This window comes from Pristiophorus japonicus, chromosome 2, assembly GCF_044704955.1.
Source record: "Pristiophorus japonicus isolate sPriJap1 chromosome 2, sPriJap1.hap1, whole genome shotgun sequence".
NCBI lineage: Eukaryota > Metazoa > Chordata > Chondrichthyes > Pristiophoridae > Pristiophorus > Pristiophorus japonicus.
In genome coordinates this window covers 140,469,889-140,487,318 of record NC_091978.1, presented here as the reverse complement: position 1 = coordinate 140,487,318, position 17,430 = coordinate 140,469,889, and the positions used below count along the sequence as shown (strand labels likewise).

At 42.7% G+C, this 17,430-nt stretch overlaps 2 protein-coding genes across 3 annotated transcripts in view; one reads left to right on the top strand and one right to left on the bottom strand.

Moving 5' to 3' along the window:
• Window positions 1-9,607, bottom strand: part of cnot7 (CCR4-NOT transcription complex, subunit 7) — a 72,816-nt gene extending 63,209 nt beyond the window's left edge. Inside the window, exons 1-2 of one of the 2 annotated variants that reach the window (XM_070862609.1) lie at window positions 9,507-9,607; window positions 5,146-5,367 (exon numbers count right to left, since the gene is read on the bottom strand). In XM_070862609.1, coding sequence (XP_070718710.1) covers window positions 5,146-5,262 — 117 coding nt within the window. In that variant the 5' untranslated portion in view covers window positions 5,263-5,367; window positions 9,507-9,607. Of the gene's footprint in view, window positions 1-5,145; window positions 5,368-9,506 lie in introns of those variants that run through there. The other variant, XM_070862600.1, reaches the window with a different exon arrangement.
• Window positions 9,608-9,820: 213 nt separating this feature from the next.
• The window catches only part of vps37a (VPS37A subunit of ESCRT-I), a 54,645-nt gene continuing 47,035 nt past the window's right edge, over window positions 9,821-17,430 (top strand). Inside the window, exon 1 of the mRNA XM_070869791.1 lies at window positions 9,821-10,105. Within this exon, the coding sequence (XP_070725892.1) occupies window positions 9,996-10,105 (110 nt within the window). The 5' untranslated portion in view covers window positions 9,821-9,995. The remainder of the gene's footprint in view (window positions 10,106-17,430) is intronic.

The following is a 17,430-nucleotide window of genomic DNA, read 5'->3' as shown; positions in this document are numbered from 1 at the left end:
CAGCCACGGTGCCATGAACTTGGCAGCTGCTGCTGCCCTCCCCTCAAGGGGTATGGAGAGAAAGCAGGAAAGGGGTACTGAGGTGAATGATCAGCCATGATTTTATTGAATGGTGGTGCAGGCTCGAAGGGCTGAATGGCCTACTCCTGTACCTATTTTTTTGTGTTACCAGAGAGCGTGTTGTCGCCATCAAGGAGCATGGAAGAGTCCGGTTCCAACCTTGCTCGGGGCTTTGAGCAGTGCTTGGAGCCCATGATTTCCAGGATGTAAGTAATTGGCAACTTCATTAGAACACTTGTGGACCCAACATGATGCAGGGTCTGATGCGCGATATCTAAGCTTCCATTGCAGCACAAGCGAAAGCGACCCAATGTCAGAGTGCTGCAGAGGAATCTCAGAATTCTTTTGTACAAGCTAAGCTTGCTGCCACGCAAACTCAGGCTGCTGCCATTGTGGCTGTGTTTGCCAGGTGGAAATAGGCTTGCAGACTGTCACAGCAGTCCAACAATCTGTCCTCCAACAGAATACTAGAATAGCTGAGGTGCCGCCCCAGGGAAGTGCCAGTGGCTGTGTGGAGCACAAACCTGCTGTCCTCTGTCATACTGACTGGACAAAGCAAACTGGCCAGGGTAGCCTTAAGGAAGAATTCCTAGAGTGTATCTGGGATAGTTTCCTTGAACAGTACGTTGTGGAACCAACCAGGGAGCAGGCTATCTTAGATCTGGTACTGTGTAATAAGAACATAAGAACATAAGAAATAGGAACAGGAGTAGGCCATACAGCCCCTCAAGCCTGCTCATCCATTCAATAAGATCATGGCTAATCCGATCATGGACTCAGCTCCACCTCTCTGCCCGCTCCCCATAACCCCTTATCGTTTAAGAAACTGTCTATTTCTGGCTTAAATTTATTTAATGTCCCAGCTTCCACAGCTCTCTGAGGCAGCGAATTCCACAGATTTACAACCCTCAGAAGAAATTTCTCAACTCTGTTTTAAATGGGCGGCCCCTTATTCTAAGATCATGCCCTCTAGTTCTAGTTTCCTCCATCAGTGCAAACATCCTCTCTGCATCCACCTTGTCAAGCCTTGTCATAATCTTATAAGTTTCAATAAGATCACCTCTCATTCTTCTGAATTCCAATGAGTAGAGGTCCAACCTACTCAACTTTTCCTCTTAAGTCAACGCCATCATCCCCAGAATCAACCTTGTGAACCTTCTCTGAACTGCCTCCAAAGCAAGTATATCCTTTCGTAAATATGGAAACCAAAATTGCACGCAATACTCCAGGTGTGGCCTCACCAATGCCCTGCGCAGCTGTAGCAAGACTTCCCTGCTTTTATACTCCATCTCCTTTGCAATAAAGGCCAAGATTCCATTGGCCTTCCTGATCACTTGCTGTAACTGCATATATCCTTTTGTGTTTCATGCACAAGTACCCCCAGGTCCCACTGTACTGCAGCACTTTGCAATCTTTTTCCATTTAAATAATAACTTGCTCTTTAACTTGTACTGCCAAAGTGCATGACCTCATGCTTTCCAACATTATACTCCATCTGCCAAATTTTTGCCCACTTAGCCTGTGTATGTCCTTTTGCAGATTTTGCGTGTCCTCCTCACATATTGCTTTTCTCCCATCTTTGTATCGTCAGCAAACTTGGCTACGTTACACTCAATTCCTTCTTCCAAGTAATGAGACAGGATTAATAAATTATCTCTTAGTAAAGGATCCTCTAGGAATGAGTGACCATAACATGGTTGAATTTCAAAATCAGTTGGAGGGTGAGAAAGTTGGATCTCAAACCAGTGACCCAAGCTTAAATAAAGGAGACTACAAAGGTATGAAGGCAGAGTTGGTTAAAGTGGACTGGGAAAATAGATTTAAGTATGGGATGGTTGAACAGTGGCAGACATTTAAAGAGATATTTCATAACTCGCAACAAAAATATATCCCAATGAAAAGGAAAGACTAAGAGAAGGGATAACCATTCATGGCTAACTAAGGAAATAAGGAATGGTATTAAATTGAAAACAAGGGCATACAATGTGGCCAAGACTAGTGGAAGGCCAGAGGATTGGGAAATGTTTAAAAGCCAGCAAAGAACGACTAAAAAAATGAGAGAGAGGGAAGATAGATAATGAAATAATAAACTAGCACGAAATATAAAAACAGATAATAAGAGTTTCTACAGGTACATAAAAATGGAAAGAGTGGCTAAAGTAAATGTTGGTCCCCTAGAGGATGAGACTGGGGAATTAATAATGGAAAACAAGGAAATAGCAGAGACGCTGAACAAATATTTTATATTGTTGTTCATGGTAGAAGACACTAAAAACATCCCAATAGTGGATAAACAAAGAGCTATAGGTAGGGAGAAACTTAATACAATCACTAAAGAAGTAGTACTCAGCAAAATAATGGGACGAAAGGTGGACAAGTCCCCTGGACCTGATGGTTTACATCCTAGGGTCTTAAAAGAAGTGGCTGCAGAGATAGTGGATTAATTTGTGTTGATCTACCAAAAATTCCCTGGATTCTGGGGCGGTTCCAGCAGATATGAAAAATGGAAATGTAACGCCCCTATTTAAAAAAAAAAAGGAGGCAGACAAATAGCAGAAAACTATAGACCAGTTAACCTAACATGTATTGAAGGTTGACATGCAGGTACAGCAGGCGGTTAAGAAAGCAAATGGCATGTTGGCCTTCATAGCGAGGGGATTTGAGTACAGGGGCAGGGAGGTGTTGCTACAGTTGTACAGGGCATTGGTGAGGCCACACCTGGAGTATTGTGTACAGTTTTGGTCTCCTAACCTGAGGAAGGACATTCTTGCTATTGAGGGAGTGCAGCGAAGGTTCACCAGACTGATTCCCGGGATGGCGGGACTGACCTATCAAGAAAGACTAGATCAACTGGGCTTGTATTCACTGGAGTTCAGAAGAATGAGAGGGGACCTCATAGAAACTTTTAAAATTCTGATGGGTTTAGATAGGTTAGATGCAGAAAGAATGTTCCCAATGTTGGGGAAGTCCAGAACCAGGGGACACAGTCTAAGGATAAGGGGTAAGCCATTTAGGACCGAGATGAGGAGAAATTTCTTCACCCAGAGAGTGGTGAACCTGTAGAATTCTCTACCACAGAAAGTTGTTGAGGCCAATTCACTAAATATATTCAAACAGGAGTTAGATGAAGTCCTTACTACTAGGGGGATCAAGGGGTATGGCGAGAAAGCAGGAATGGGGTACTGAAGTTGCATGTTCAGCCATGAACTCATTGAATGGCAGTGCAGGCTAGAAGGGCCGAATGTTTCTATGTATCGTTGGGAAAGTGCTGGAATCCATTATTAAGGAAGCAGCAGCAGGACATTTGGAAAAGCATCATTCAATTAAGCAGAGTCAGCATGGTTTTACGAAAGGGAAATCATGTTTGACAAATTTGCTGAAGTTCTTTGAGGATATAACGAGCAGGGTGGATAAGGGGGAACCAGTGGATGTGGTGTATTTGGATTTCCAGAAGGCATTCGATAAGGTGCCACATAAAAGCTTACTGCACAAGATAAAAGTTCATGGGGTTGGGGGTAATATATTAGCATGGATAGAGGATTGGCTAACTAACAGAAAACAGAGAGTCAGAATAAATGGGTCATTTTCTGGTTGGCAAACAGTAACTAGTGGGGTACCGCAGGGATCGGTGCTGGGTCCTCAACTATTTACAATCTATATTAACGACTTGGATGAAGGGACCAAGTGTAATGTAGCCCAGTTTGCTGATGATACAAAGATGGGTGGAAAAGCAAATTGTGAAGAGGACACAAAAAATCTGCAGAGAGATATAGACAGGCTAAGTGAGTGGGCAAAAAATTGGTAGATGGAGTATAATGTGGGAAAATGTGAGGTTATCCACTTTGGATAGAAAAAAAATAGAAAAGCAAATTATAATTTAAATGGAGAAAAATTGCAAAGTGCTGCAGTACAAAGAGACCTGGGGGTCCTTGTGCATGAAACACAAAAAGTTAGTTTGCAGGTACAGCAAGTAATCAGGAAGGCAAATGGAATGTTGGCCTTTATTGTAAGGGGGATAGAATATAAAATCAGAGAGGTCCTGCTCCAACTGTACAGGGTATTGGTGAGGCCACACCTGGAGTACTGCGTACAGTTCTGGTCTCCGTATTCAAGGAAGGATATACTTGCATTGGAGGCTGTTCAGAGAAGGTTCATTAGGTTGATTCCCCGGAAATGAGGGGATTGACTTATGAGGATAGGTTGAGTAGGTTGGGCCTATACTCATTGGAGTTCAGAAGAATGAGAGGTGATCTTATCGAAACATACAAGATAATGAGGGGGCTAGACAAGGTTGATGCAGAGAGGATATTTCCACTCATAGGAGAAACTAAAACTAGGGGACATGGTCTTAGAATAAGGGGCTACCCATTTAAAACTGAGATGAGGAGAAATTTCTTCTCAGACGGTTGTAAATCTATGGAATTCTCTGCCCCAGAGAGCTGTGGAAGCTAGGTCATTGAATATATTTAAGGCAGAGATAGACAGATTTTTGAGTGATAAGGGAATATAGGGTTATGGGGAGCGGGCAGGGAAGTGGAACTGAGTCCATGATCAGATCAGCCATGATCTTATTAAATGGCAGAGCAGGCGCGAGGTGCCAAATGGCCTACTCCTGCTCCTATTTCTTATGTTCTTATGTTTACCAGTTCTGACACTAGAATAGGAAAGTCAGTGCAGAAACTGAAATATATCAGGATATTTAGATATTATTTATTTAGGCGAGTGTTCACATAAATATCTTTCCAAGATGAACATCTATATTACCCACAATTTGCTATAGCCGACTTCATGACAAACAGCCCAAAAGCATCAGCATTTTAAAATATTTTTGAGCCAATTGCACATTGAAAAAAAAAGGAATTTAATGCAGATTTGCTCACTCAGAAACTAATGATTGCCTCCCATTATGAAATAGCTAACAGTGATGGAAAAAAACTTGAAAGCAATTAATATTTTAGAATTTATTAGAAAATACTCATAAAAACACTCGAGGCCACGACCAACATTTTAATATAATTATATATTTTCCAGAATCTACATTACTGAAAGTTTATTTTTTGAAGAACACACAAATAACTAACTTACCATTGCAACATAGTTGAATTTACGAATTACTTGACGTATTCTCTTCATCTCTTCATCGAGGTTACAAGCCCAGACCTCACAGATTCTTTGGCTATGATCTACTGTCGCTGCTGGCATGTTGCCGAATTCAAATAGCAGTCATCAAAGCACTACACCTCAGGTGGGGCAGTTACATATGAGGAAGTCCAAACTTACTGCCCGGCTTTTACTCCCAATATTTACCTTCAAAACATAAACATGACCGAAATTAGAATGCAGAAAAATATGAAACAATAACAAATCAAGCAGCAGGATTTCAGCATCAACACAAACACTGAAATAATCATGAAGCAGGTTTCTTCGTGACAATAAATATACTCTAACTGCAAGTTCCTTCACATTTTTTTGAAGGTTAAGAAAATATATGCTCTTTTATAAAACAAAAAGGTATCTCCAAAAGAAAAGAGGTACAAATAAATATAGCGAACATATAAAATTTTACCCAAGCACTTTTGCAATGCACCTGATCTCATCATAGACCAAATCACAGGCAGATTTTCTCATTTTATTGAGTATTTTTCAAAATATAAATAACTGATCATGACCGTAAAACAAAAACAATTGTCCAAAAAGGTAGGGTAAAATTTTATCATGTCAGCAAATACCTGACAGCTCTCTTAGTGCAACAACAACCTGCATTAATATAGCAACTTTAATGTTAAAAAAAATCCCAAGATGCTTCACAGAAGCATAATCAGACAAATATCAACACTGAACAAGAGGAAGAGAGGGAAGTGCAGAGGCAGAGTCTTAGGGAAGGAATTCTAGAGTTTAGGGCCTGGATGACTGAAGGCACGCCCACCAATGGTGAGAGGAAGAGAATGGGGTTGCACAATGGGCCAGAATTGCAGGAATGCAGAGTTTTTGATGGGTTGTAGAGCTGGAGAAGGTTATAGAGATAGGGATAGACAAAACCATGAAGAAATTTAAACATGAATAGGAGAATTTTAGATCAGTAAGCACAATTTTGGATGAGCTGAAGTTTATGGAGGGTGGAAGATTGGAGGATGATCAGAAGAGCATTGGAATAGCCGAATCTGGAAGCGACAAAGGAATGGATAAGGGTTTCAGCATCACGTGGGCTAAAGCAGGGGTGACTAAGATAATATTAGAGGTGTAAGTAGGTGATCTTTGTGATTGAGAGGATATGTCGAAAACTCAGCTCAGGGTTAAATAAGATGCAGAGGTTGCGGATAGTCTGGTTGAACCTGAGAGTGTGGCCAAGAAGGGGGATTGAATTCTTGGTGGCAGAGGCCAAAAACACTGGCTGTGATTTCCCAACTTTTAACTGGAGGAAATGGGGGCTCATCCTGGACTGGCTTTTGGGCAAGCTGTCTGACAACAGAGGCACAGGAGCAGTCGAGAGAGGTGGTAGTGATGTAGAGCTGGGTGCGGTCAGTGTGCATGTGGAACCCAGCTTCGTGTTTTCGGATGGTGTCACTTAGGAGCAGTATGTAAATGAGGAAAAAAAGCCAAAGATAAATGGTTGGGAGACTCGCGGTGACAATGTGGGGGGTGGAAAGAAAAGCCATTGCTAGAGATGCTCTGGCTATGATTGGATAGGCAAGAGTGGAACCAAGTGAGGGTAGTTTCACTGAGCTGGACAATGGAGGAGAGGCGAGGGCAGAGAATGGCATTGTCCACTATGTGAAAGGCTGTTGAGAGGTTGAGGAATGACGGTCGCAATCACAGAGAAGGTTATTTGTGACTTTGTTTAAGACTATTTTATTGCTGTGGTAGGGGTGGACACACGATTGGAGAGATTGAAACGTAGAATTGCGGAAAATATGGGTATAATTTGGGAGGTTGAAGATGGGGCGATAGTTTGCAAAGACCGAAGATTTGTGGGTAACAAATAGATTGTTTCATTGTTTTCCAAAATGTGGCTTGTATATAGAATTCTGAGAGTTTGGACAGAAAAGTTTAAAAGAAAATTGCCAGGAAATTCAAGTATTTGGGATTGGAGTGGAGAAACTCTGCTCAGAATTCTGTTCAATATTCAGGATCCGAAAGGATATGAATTAGCTATATTTAGTGCAAAGCTGCTCAAAATGTTAACAGAGTGCATGCTCCAAAAATAGCAGTTTGTTATAGGGATGGAAAATTATCCCCATCAACCTATAATGCATTTTTTTTTCAAGTTGTTTACAGAGGTGATGGCAAAGCACCACACTTAAAGTACATAACACATTTTTCCCCTTTTAAGATAGGAATTTTTTGTTTTGTTACACATGCATCTAATCCATTAACAACATTAAGCAGATTCGGCAAAAGAACCAAAGGCGACATGAGGCAAAACTTTTTTATGCAGTGAGTGGTTAGGATCTGGAATGCACTGCCTGAAAGCTGGTGGAGGCAAACTCAATTGTGGCTTTCAAAAGGGAACAGGATAAGTACCTGAAGGAAAAAGATTTGCAGGGCTACGGGGAAAGGGCAGGGGAGTGGGACTAGCTGAAGTGCTCTTGCAGAGAGCCAGCACGGACTCAACAGGCCGAATGGCCTCCCTCTGGACTGTAACCATCTCCCTCTGGACTGTAACCATTCATAATTCTATGATTCAGACGCTGGGTATTCTGCGGTGTGTTGCTTACCTCCCGACACCCCAGGCCTTTCCACCACCCATGAGGCACAAGTCAGGATTGTCCTGGATGGGTCAGCTGCTACAACATTCAAGAAGCTTGACACCATCCAGGACAAAACAGTTTGTTTGATCGGAACTTCACCCACTAGTCAAAACATCCACTCCCTCCACTACTGGCCTAACGTGGCTGCAGTGTGTGACAGGATCCACCCAGCAACTCGGCAAGAATAATTCCGCAGCACCTCCTAAACCCACGACCTCCACTATCTAGAAAGGCAGGGACATCAGGTGCAGGAGAACAGCATCACCTCCAGGTTCCCCTTCAAGTCACACATCATCCTGACTTGGACATATTTCACTACTTCTTTATTGTTGCTGGGTCAAAATCCTTGAACTTCCTACCTAACAGCATTGTAGGGGCCCCTTCACCACACACTGCAGCAGTTCAAGAAAGTGGCCCACCAACACCTCTCAAGGGCAACACACACAGGTCAAGAATGAAAAAAAAAAGGAAAATAGATTTGGAGGTTTTTAACTTCACATAAGGAACAAATATCTCGAGCACCTCTGCTGAGTCACCACTTCCAGCAAATCACTTGCCGGGGTAGGAATGGAACAGTATAACTTCAGAGTAAAACTTAATATTTCTGTCCATTAATTCCATTTGAACCCTTATTCAGTATCCTAATGTTGCAAAATAATTAGACATGACAGAGAAACTTTGTAACCATTAGAGTGGGAGCAATAAATTACAGAATGATACAATGAAGCTCCAAAAATACAATCAAAACTACAAAAATGTGTTTAGGAATGTGTTCATACAAGCAACACACTCTAGGGAGCAAATCTTTAGAACATCTTCTAAGCTACCAGAGTTGCTACAGTCTCATGTCATACATTAACCAAAAAAGATTTTTAAAAGATCTTTTGATAATGGTACTCGATGTATGAAGATACATCTCATTTGAATTTACCATAGTTTTACTTTCAGGTACTTAGTGAAACCACGACAGAACTTTAAAGTCGTTTTCAATACATTATAGGGTTAAATATCCATATAACTCATTTCCTAATAAAACTAATCATGACAAATCAGTAACACAAAATCGCAACATAGTTATACTACATGTACTGACTAATACGTGGAGGTCATTGTAATATTTGACTCGGAGGTTTTAGACACAAAACAAACTTTTGCTGTTTTCTCAAATACTGGCAGTTTTTCAAATCGTTTCTGTTGGAGTTGAAGTTACTCTTTTTCCATCGCCAAACCGGCTGGTATAGATGTGAATTATTTCGATGGCTGACAAATTCCTTTTAACAAAAGTTTTGATCGTTTGCTTTAAGTGTTAAAACTAGATTTGTGAATGCTTTAAACATCAGGACGTGTAGTTTATTTTAAAACACATCCCACTCGCGCTCTCTGCCTCCCCAAGTAAACTGTTAACTTTGCCGTGCAATCCAATCCCAGCAACTGAGAGTCATGTATATACCTGCGGAAGCCCGCAGCCATTTTTTGGTCACGATGACTACATTTAATAACACAGCAGCCTGCCGGTTGTAAAAAGATCCGATTCTGCAGAAGTTGTTTGTTATCATTGAGTGTCACGGACCTGGGCTGGGGAAGAGGGCATTCGGTCTGTTGTCGTTGGAACTGAACATCTCAAACAAAAAACCAGGAACTCTATTCATGGTGAACACAAATTTATACGAGTTGCCGTTCGTAGGGCATTCGTTTTACCTGCGTCAGACGGGAGCGGGCTCTGAGAACTCTGTAACTATTAAAATACGAGCCCGTCTCCTCACTGCCTCAAAACCCCACTCGTGTCCTCCATTACAGCCGCCGCGCAACCCTCTGACGTCATCGAATCATGCGGAGTAACCTTTCAACTTTACACCGCCGAGTTAAAAAAACACAATTTAAAACGAATTGTCATTAGACAAGGCTGAACATAGGTTGATAAAACGATTTAAAAATCACGGGCTAGCTCTTCAACGATTATAATTTGATTCGGTTCGGACGTTTACACAGATGTGGATGACGTAGTACACAGAGAGCCGCTGGGTCGGATGCAAGCGGAATGTGCGCGGTCGTCACTTGATTCCTGTCCGCAGTCGGCCCTACGCCGCCTCGAAATGACCGGTGCACCGTCTGTGTGTGTGAAGTAGTCGAGCCCGCGCTCTTGTCCAGCTGCCGAGCCTGGGCTCGCGGCCGCCGTCAGCCAGGAGCATGAACTGGATCTTCCCGTCGAAAAGCGGCGCCGGACATCTGCCGCCCCTCACCAGCTTACAGCAACAGCGCCAGCGGCAGATCGAGTCGGTGAAAGCCTCGCACAGCGGGTGAGTGAAGAGCCCGTTCCGCTTCGGCCTCGTTTGTGTTGGTGCTCGTGTTAATACGGATTCTTTTTCCCTCAGTCTGTTTCAGCGAATACACTGACGCGAACATCTCTTGCTTTTTCTGTAAAAGACCTTTATTGAAGATTCTCCGGCCGGGATTTGTCAAGACAAAGGAACACTCTCAATCAGAGCTTGTTTACCTTCCTCTGGACAAGCTTCTTTACAGCGCAAAACAACAACAGTTATACATTTTCAAAACAGAACACATTTGATTAGCACTTGGTCTATCCAATCCTTTTTTGCCTCCCACCCCGAGTACGTCCAATGGCAGGCAAGAAAGTCTCCCAATTAGGGCTGGTGTCAGGGTCAGGTTAGTTATAGCTTTGCTACACTGTCTTCCCTTATCAGTAAAGAACCCAATTCGTTTCCCTTCCTCCTTATCAGTAAAAGCCATTACTTTTCCCCCTCCTATCTAGGATTGCTTTCTTTCTTTGTGCCGCCTTGCATCTTTCTCATGACCCGTGTCTAACCTCAACTTCAACTCTTGGTAACCCCTTTATTTTCTGACGATTCTGCAGTTGTCTGCATCTTGACATTTCTTCAGCTATTTTCCCATGATTCCCTATCTCCATCCTTTTGCCGCATTCTCTATCCATCTACCACATTTGCAACCCTTCTTCACATTCTCATTCCCCCCTTTTATCATTCCATGATAACCCTGGTGCTGATTCCAGGAGTATCGCATTCAGCCGTTCGCACTCTCTTTCCTGATCCTCCTTGTTGTCTGTGAGCCTCGAGCCTCGAGCCTCTTCGCAAGGTCTTATCAATGTCTGTTTAGGTTCTCACATCATATCCTGTCGGAATATTATTGAATTGATAACTTCTGGAGCCTTGGTACAAGGCCGAAGAGAGGCCTTTTACCTCCTTATGGGCCAGTGCAGGAACCAGCACTTTAACCCTTGTCCCGCTGGTGCTCCTGATGCCAAATTTCTCTTACAATTCCCCCTTTTTGGCCCTTGGCTATACACCAAGCTGGCCATATTTCCCAATAACTATCTCCCTGTAGGCAAGTTCCAGATAGGTTCGTTCACCTGGGTGGCCATCTCCCAAGCTTCGGGACCTCCTGAAACCTTCCCACAGAGTTATATAAGGTAAGTCCTTCCTGTAGGACTGCTTAAATTTTCATCCCTTATGGCCTTAATCATAGTGCGTGCCCTGACTTATCGTTTGGCCTGTTTAATTCGTGCATATGTTAATCCTATCATGACCATCAGAACCAGACCCTGTATTACTACAAGTACATGTGATATTATTCTTATCCATGGGTGAATTTGAATATTAAGTCCAATGTCCCACAGCTTTGAGTACCAGGGTTGATCAGCCAGCATTGCGTTAGTGTCTCTCTGTAAGTTGTCTATTTCTTCCATCAGCCGGACATACTGTCGTCTTTAATTCTGGATTCCTTGCACCAAATGTAATTGTTCCTCATTTAGTTCCGGTATCTGTTTGCCTTGCGGTTCCCATACCGCCTCTTCTTACCCTTCTCGGAGGGTATCCGTGATTGTTCTGTGGATGATTTCCGTTGTCTCGGGATATATGTGGTATCCATTTACATCTATTTTTCCCATGGGCCTGAAACACAAGTTAGGGTTGGTGATGACACAGGGGGTGACTCCTCCCCTGGTCTTAATCGTCGGGTTGGCTGCTCCTGTGCTCCATTCCTTTGTGGAGCAGCGATTGTTTCGGAATCGTGTTTGAGAGGAGTGATACTTAGCATGCATCCTTTTGTTTGGTGGAATCTGCAATCATCATTCGTCATTCGTGGCGTACCTCGACATAGAACCACTTGGTTAATTTTAAAGCAGTCAGTTATGTCAATGCCTTTGGTACTATTGTTTAATTTTAACCACCCGTCTGGCAGGCTGATGGTAACGTAACCGAATTTGGTTTCTCACTTCACCAATATTATCGATCTGATATAAGGGGTCTCCCTTTGTTACATCATACTGTGGTATGGACAACATAAATCCGATCATATTCACCCGCCCAGTAATACATCTGAATTTCAGCACCCATGCGTGACTATTCCTTCATACCTCGCATGTGTTATTCATTTTTTTTATCGAGAGTCCAATTGTTAAATATGCTGTTCGGAATCCAATCTGCTATGTCTCCATTCTGGAGTTGCTCCAAATTATGTTGTACCTCAGCCTGTAATTGTTTACTTGTATCTTTCACTATTGCCTGGATCAATTTTATTGTCTTGGCATTTCGACAATGTATGGGCAACTTGTAACAGTTCCCCTTCCGCGCCATCTCCCAACCGCGCTTGTAGGGCTTGGTTATCCGGCACTTGCAAACCGTCAATTTATTTTGCCCAGCGATTGTTCTTCCACCTCTTGCGCCTTGTGGCCTGTGTGGAGGAGGATTTTCTGGAGTCTATTAGGGATGGTTTTCTAGACCAATATGTCGAGGAACCAACTAGAGGGCTGGCCATCCTAGACTGGGTGATGTGTAATGAGAAAGAACTAATGAGCAATCTTGTTGTGCGAGGCCCCTTGGGGAAGAGTGAACATAATATGGTAGAATTCTTTTATTAAGGTGGAGAGTGACACAGTTAATTCAGAGACTAGGGTCCTGAACTTAAGGAAAGGTAACTTCGATGGTATGAGATGTGAATTGGCTAGAATAGACTGATGAATAATACTTACAGGGTTGACGGTGGATAGGCAATGGCAAACATTTAAAGATCACATAGATGAACTTCAACAATTGTACATCCCTGTCTGGAGTAAAAATAAAACTGGGAAGGTGGCTCAACCGTGGCTAACAAGGGAAATTAAGGATAGTGTTAGATCCAAGGAAGGGGCATCTAAATTGGCCAGAAAAAGCAGCAAACCTGAGGACTGGGAGAATTTTATAATTCAGCAGAGGAGGACAAAGGGTTTAATTAGGAGGGGGAAAGTAGAGTATGAGAGGAAGCTTGCTGGGAACATAAAAACTGATGTCAAAAGCTTCTATAGATATGTGAAGAGAAAAAGATTAGTGAAGACAAATGTAGGTCCCTTGCAATCAGATTCAGGTGAATTTATAATGGGGAACAAAGAAATGGCAGACCAGTTGAACAAATATTTTGGTTCTGTCTTCACGAAGGAAGACACAAATAACCTTCCGGAAATACTAGGGGACCGAGGGTCTAGTGAGAAGGAGTAACTGAAGGAAATCCTTATTAATCAGGAAATTGTGTTAGGGAAATTGATGGGCTTGAAGGCCGATAAATCCCCAGGGCTTGATAGTCTGCATCCCAGAGTACTTAAGGAAGTGGCTCTAGAAATAGTGGATCCATTCGTGATCATTTTCCAACAGTCTTATCGACTCGATCAGTTCCTATGGACTGGAGGGTAGCTAATGTAACACCACTTTTTAAGAAAGGAGGGAGAGAAAGCAGGTAATTATAGTCCGGTTAGCCTGACATCAGTAGTGGGGAAAATGTTGGAATCAATTATTAAAGATGTAATAGCAGTGCATTGGGAAAGCAGTGACAGGATCGCTCCAAGTCAGCATGGATTTATGAAAGGGAAATCATGCTTGACAAATCTTCTAGAATTTTTTGAGGATGTAACTGGTAGAGTGGACAAGGGAGAACCAGTGGATGTGGTGTATTTGGACTTTCAAAAGGCTTTTGACAAGGTCCCACACAAGAGATTGGTGTGCAAAATTAAAGCACATGGTATTGGGGGTAATGTACTGATGTGGATAGAGAACTGATTGGCAGACAGGAAGCAGAGAATCGGGATAAACGGGTCCTTTTCAGAATGGCAGGCAGTGACTAGTGGGATGCTGCAGGACTCAGTGCTGGGACCCCAGCTATTTACAATATACATTAATGATTTAGATGAAGTAATTGAGTGTACTATCTCCAAGTTTGCAGATGACACTAAGCTGGGTGGCGGTGTGAGCTGTGAGGAGAATGCTAAGAGGCTGCAGGGTGACTTGGACAGGTTAGAAGAGTGGGCAAACACATGGCAGATGCAGTATAATGTGGATAAATGCGAGGTTATCCACTTTGGTGGCAAAAACACAAAGGCAGAATATTATCTGAATGGTGGCAGATTAGGAAAAGGGGACGTGCAACGAGACTTGGGTGTCATGATATATCAGTCATTGAAAGTTGGCATGCAGGTACAGCAGGCGGTGAAGAAGGCAAATGGTATGTTGGCCTTCATAGTTAGTGGGTTTGAGTATCGGAGCAGGGAGGTCTTACTGCAATTGTAGAGGGCCTTGGTGAGGCCTCACCTGGAATATTGTGTACAGTTTTGGTCTCCTAATCTGAGGAAAGACATTCTTGCTATTGAGGGAGTGCAGCGAAGATTCACCAGACTGATTCCCAGGATGGCAGGACTGACATATGAGGAGAGACTGGAACGACTGGGCCTGTATTCACTGGAGTTTAGAAGGATGAGAGGGAATCTCATGGAAACATATAAAATTCTGACGGGACTAGACAGGTTAGATGCAGGATGAATGTTCCTGATGTTGGGGAAGTCCAGAACCAGGAGACACAGTCTAAGGATAAGGGGTAAGCCATTTAGGACTGAGATGAGGAGAAACTTCTTCACTCAGAGTTGTTAACCTGTGGAATTCCCTACCGCAGAGAGTTGTTGATGCCAGTTCATTGGATATATTCAAGAGGGAGTTAGATTTGGCCCTTACGGCTAAAGGGATCAAGGGGTATGGAGAGAAAGCAGGAAAGGGGTACTGAGGTGAACGATCAGCCATGATCTTATTGAATGGTGGTGCAGGCTCGAATGGCCTACTCCTGCACCTATTTTCTATGTTTCTATGTAAGGCTTTTACCAGGGTAAGAGTTTAAAAGATAGAAAAATAAAATGTTATCAATAATTTTTATATTAAAAACTCTGTCCATTTGGTAAGCTTATCTTTACCCCTATTAAAACATGTTAAAAACATTTTAAAAGGTACATTTTAGTCAAACTATTAATTAAATTCAATTTCAATTAATTTTAAATATGTGAAGTGTTTTTCTTATTTATTTAAAATGTTTGTGTTTTTGGGACTATCCCCATTCATAGAAATATTGATGTCCATACAAACGGCGATCACCAATACTGTAAATGGGGATATGCCATATTCATTGGTTGGTCCAGCCAATGTGATCCCAGGCGGCACATGTGCTCCTGGAATATGTGGGCCCCTACGCTGGACTGCGCAGCTTGGCCTCATAGTGCAAGTGTTCGTTCCTCCGGGACCACCAGATACTTTCGTTAAAAAAAAAATTTGGTCGGATTCATCCTCCCACAGGAAGCCTTCCACTGCATTTTCTGGGCAAATCTCTTGTGACTAGAAACTTAAAAAAATTCAGAGCCAATAGCTGTGCTTTTATTTTAGATTTCCACTGTTGACATCATTCAACCCTTTGAGACTTTAAACTGATTCACAAACATAAATTCTAAATTTGTGCTTTTTCTGCTTTATCACATCACTGTTACAATTTGTGCTCCCTTTTTACATTCCAAATTAGTTGTAAATTTAATATTCTCAATCTTTGTAGATTCTGTTGTGTGCCATTAGAAAAATTAGTACTTTTTCTTGTCGTTTATTCAGATATCTACTTTAGAGTGATAAAAGCTAGCAGTACCAAGTTCTGCCAACTTTGTACAGTATCTCTGTTCTTTTATATAGGATTACATCGGATATACAGCATAGAAACAGGTTATTCAACCCAACCAGTCCGTACTGGTGTGTATCATAGAATCATAGAAATTTACTGCACGGAAGGAGGCCATTTCGGCCCATTGAGTCCGCGCCGGCCGACCAAGAGCTATCCAACCTAATCCCATTTTCCAGCTCTTGGTCTGTGGCCCTGTAGGTTATGGCACTTTAAGTGCACATCCAAGTATCTTTTAAATGTGGTGAGGGTTTATGCCTCTACCACCCTTTCAGGCAGTGAATTCCAAATCCCCATCACCCTCTCGGTGAAGAAACTTCCCCTCGTATCTCCTCTAAACCTCCCCCCAATTACTTTAAATCTATGTCCACTGGTTGTTGACCCCTCTACCAAGGGAAACCGGTCCTTCCTATCCACTCTATCCAGGCCCCTCAATTTTATACACCTCAATCAGGTATCCACTCAGCCGCCTCTGTTCCAAAGAAAACCGACCGAGCATCTCCAACCTTTCCTCATAGCCAAAATTCTCCAGTCCCGGCAACATTCTTGTAAATCTCCTCTGTACCCTTTCTAGTGCAATCATATCTTTCCTGTAATGTGGTGACCAGAACTGCACAGAGTACTCCAGCTTCGGCCTAACCAGTTCAAGCATAACCTCCTTGCGCTTGTATTCTATGCCTCAACTTATAAAGGCAAGTATTCCATATGCCTTCTTAACCACCTTATCTACCTGGCCTGCTACCTTCAGGGATCTGTGGACCTGCACTCCAAGGTCCCTTTGTTCCTCTACACTTTTCAGCGTCGTATCATTTAATGTGTATTCCTTTGCCTTGTTAGCTGCTGCCACCCCCCCCCCCCCCCCCTCAAATGCATTACTTCATGCTTACCTGGATTGAATTTCATTTGCCACTGTTCTGCCACCTGACCAGCACATTGATACCTTCCTGCAGTCTTCAGCTTTCTTCTTCATTATCAACAAAACAGCCTATTTTATCTGCAAACCTCTCAATCATACCCCTAACATTTAAGTCCAAGTCATTGATATATACCACAAAAAGCAAGGGACCCAGCACTGAGCCCTGCGGAACACCACTAGATACAGCTTTCCTGTCTCAAAAACACCCATCAACTATTGCCCTTTGCTTCCTGCCTCCGAGCCAATTTTGGATCCAACTTGCCACTTTTCCCTGGATCCCAGGGGCTATTACTTTCGTGACCAGTCTGCCATGTGGGATCTTATCAAAAGCTTTGCTAAAATCCATATACGCTACATCAAAAACACTGCCCTCATCGACCCTCTTGGTTACCGCCTCAAAATTAAATCAAGTTAGTCAGACGTGACCTTCCCTTGACAAATCCATGCTGACTGTCCTTGATTAATCCATGTCTTTCCAAATGAAGATTTATCCTGTCTCAGGATTTTTTCCAATAATTTTCTCACCATCGAAGTTGGGCTGACTGGCCTGCAGTTACTCGGTCTATCCCTTTCTCCCTTTTTAAACAAAGGTACAACATTAGCAGTCCTCCAGTCGTCTGGCACCACACCTGTAGCCAGAGAGGATTGGAAAATGATGGTCAGAGCCTCTGCTATTTCCTCTTTTGCTTCTCTTAACAGCCTGGGATACAAGATTCTCAATCT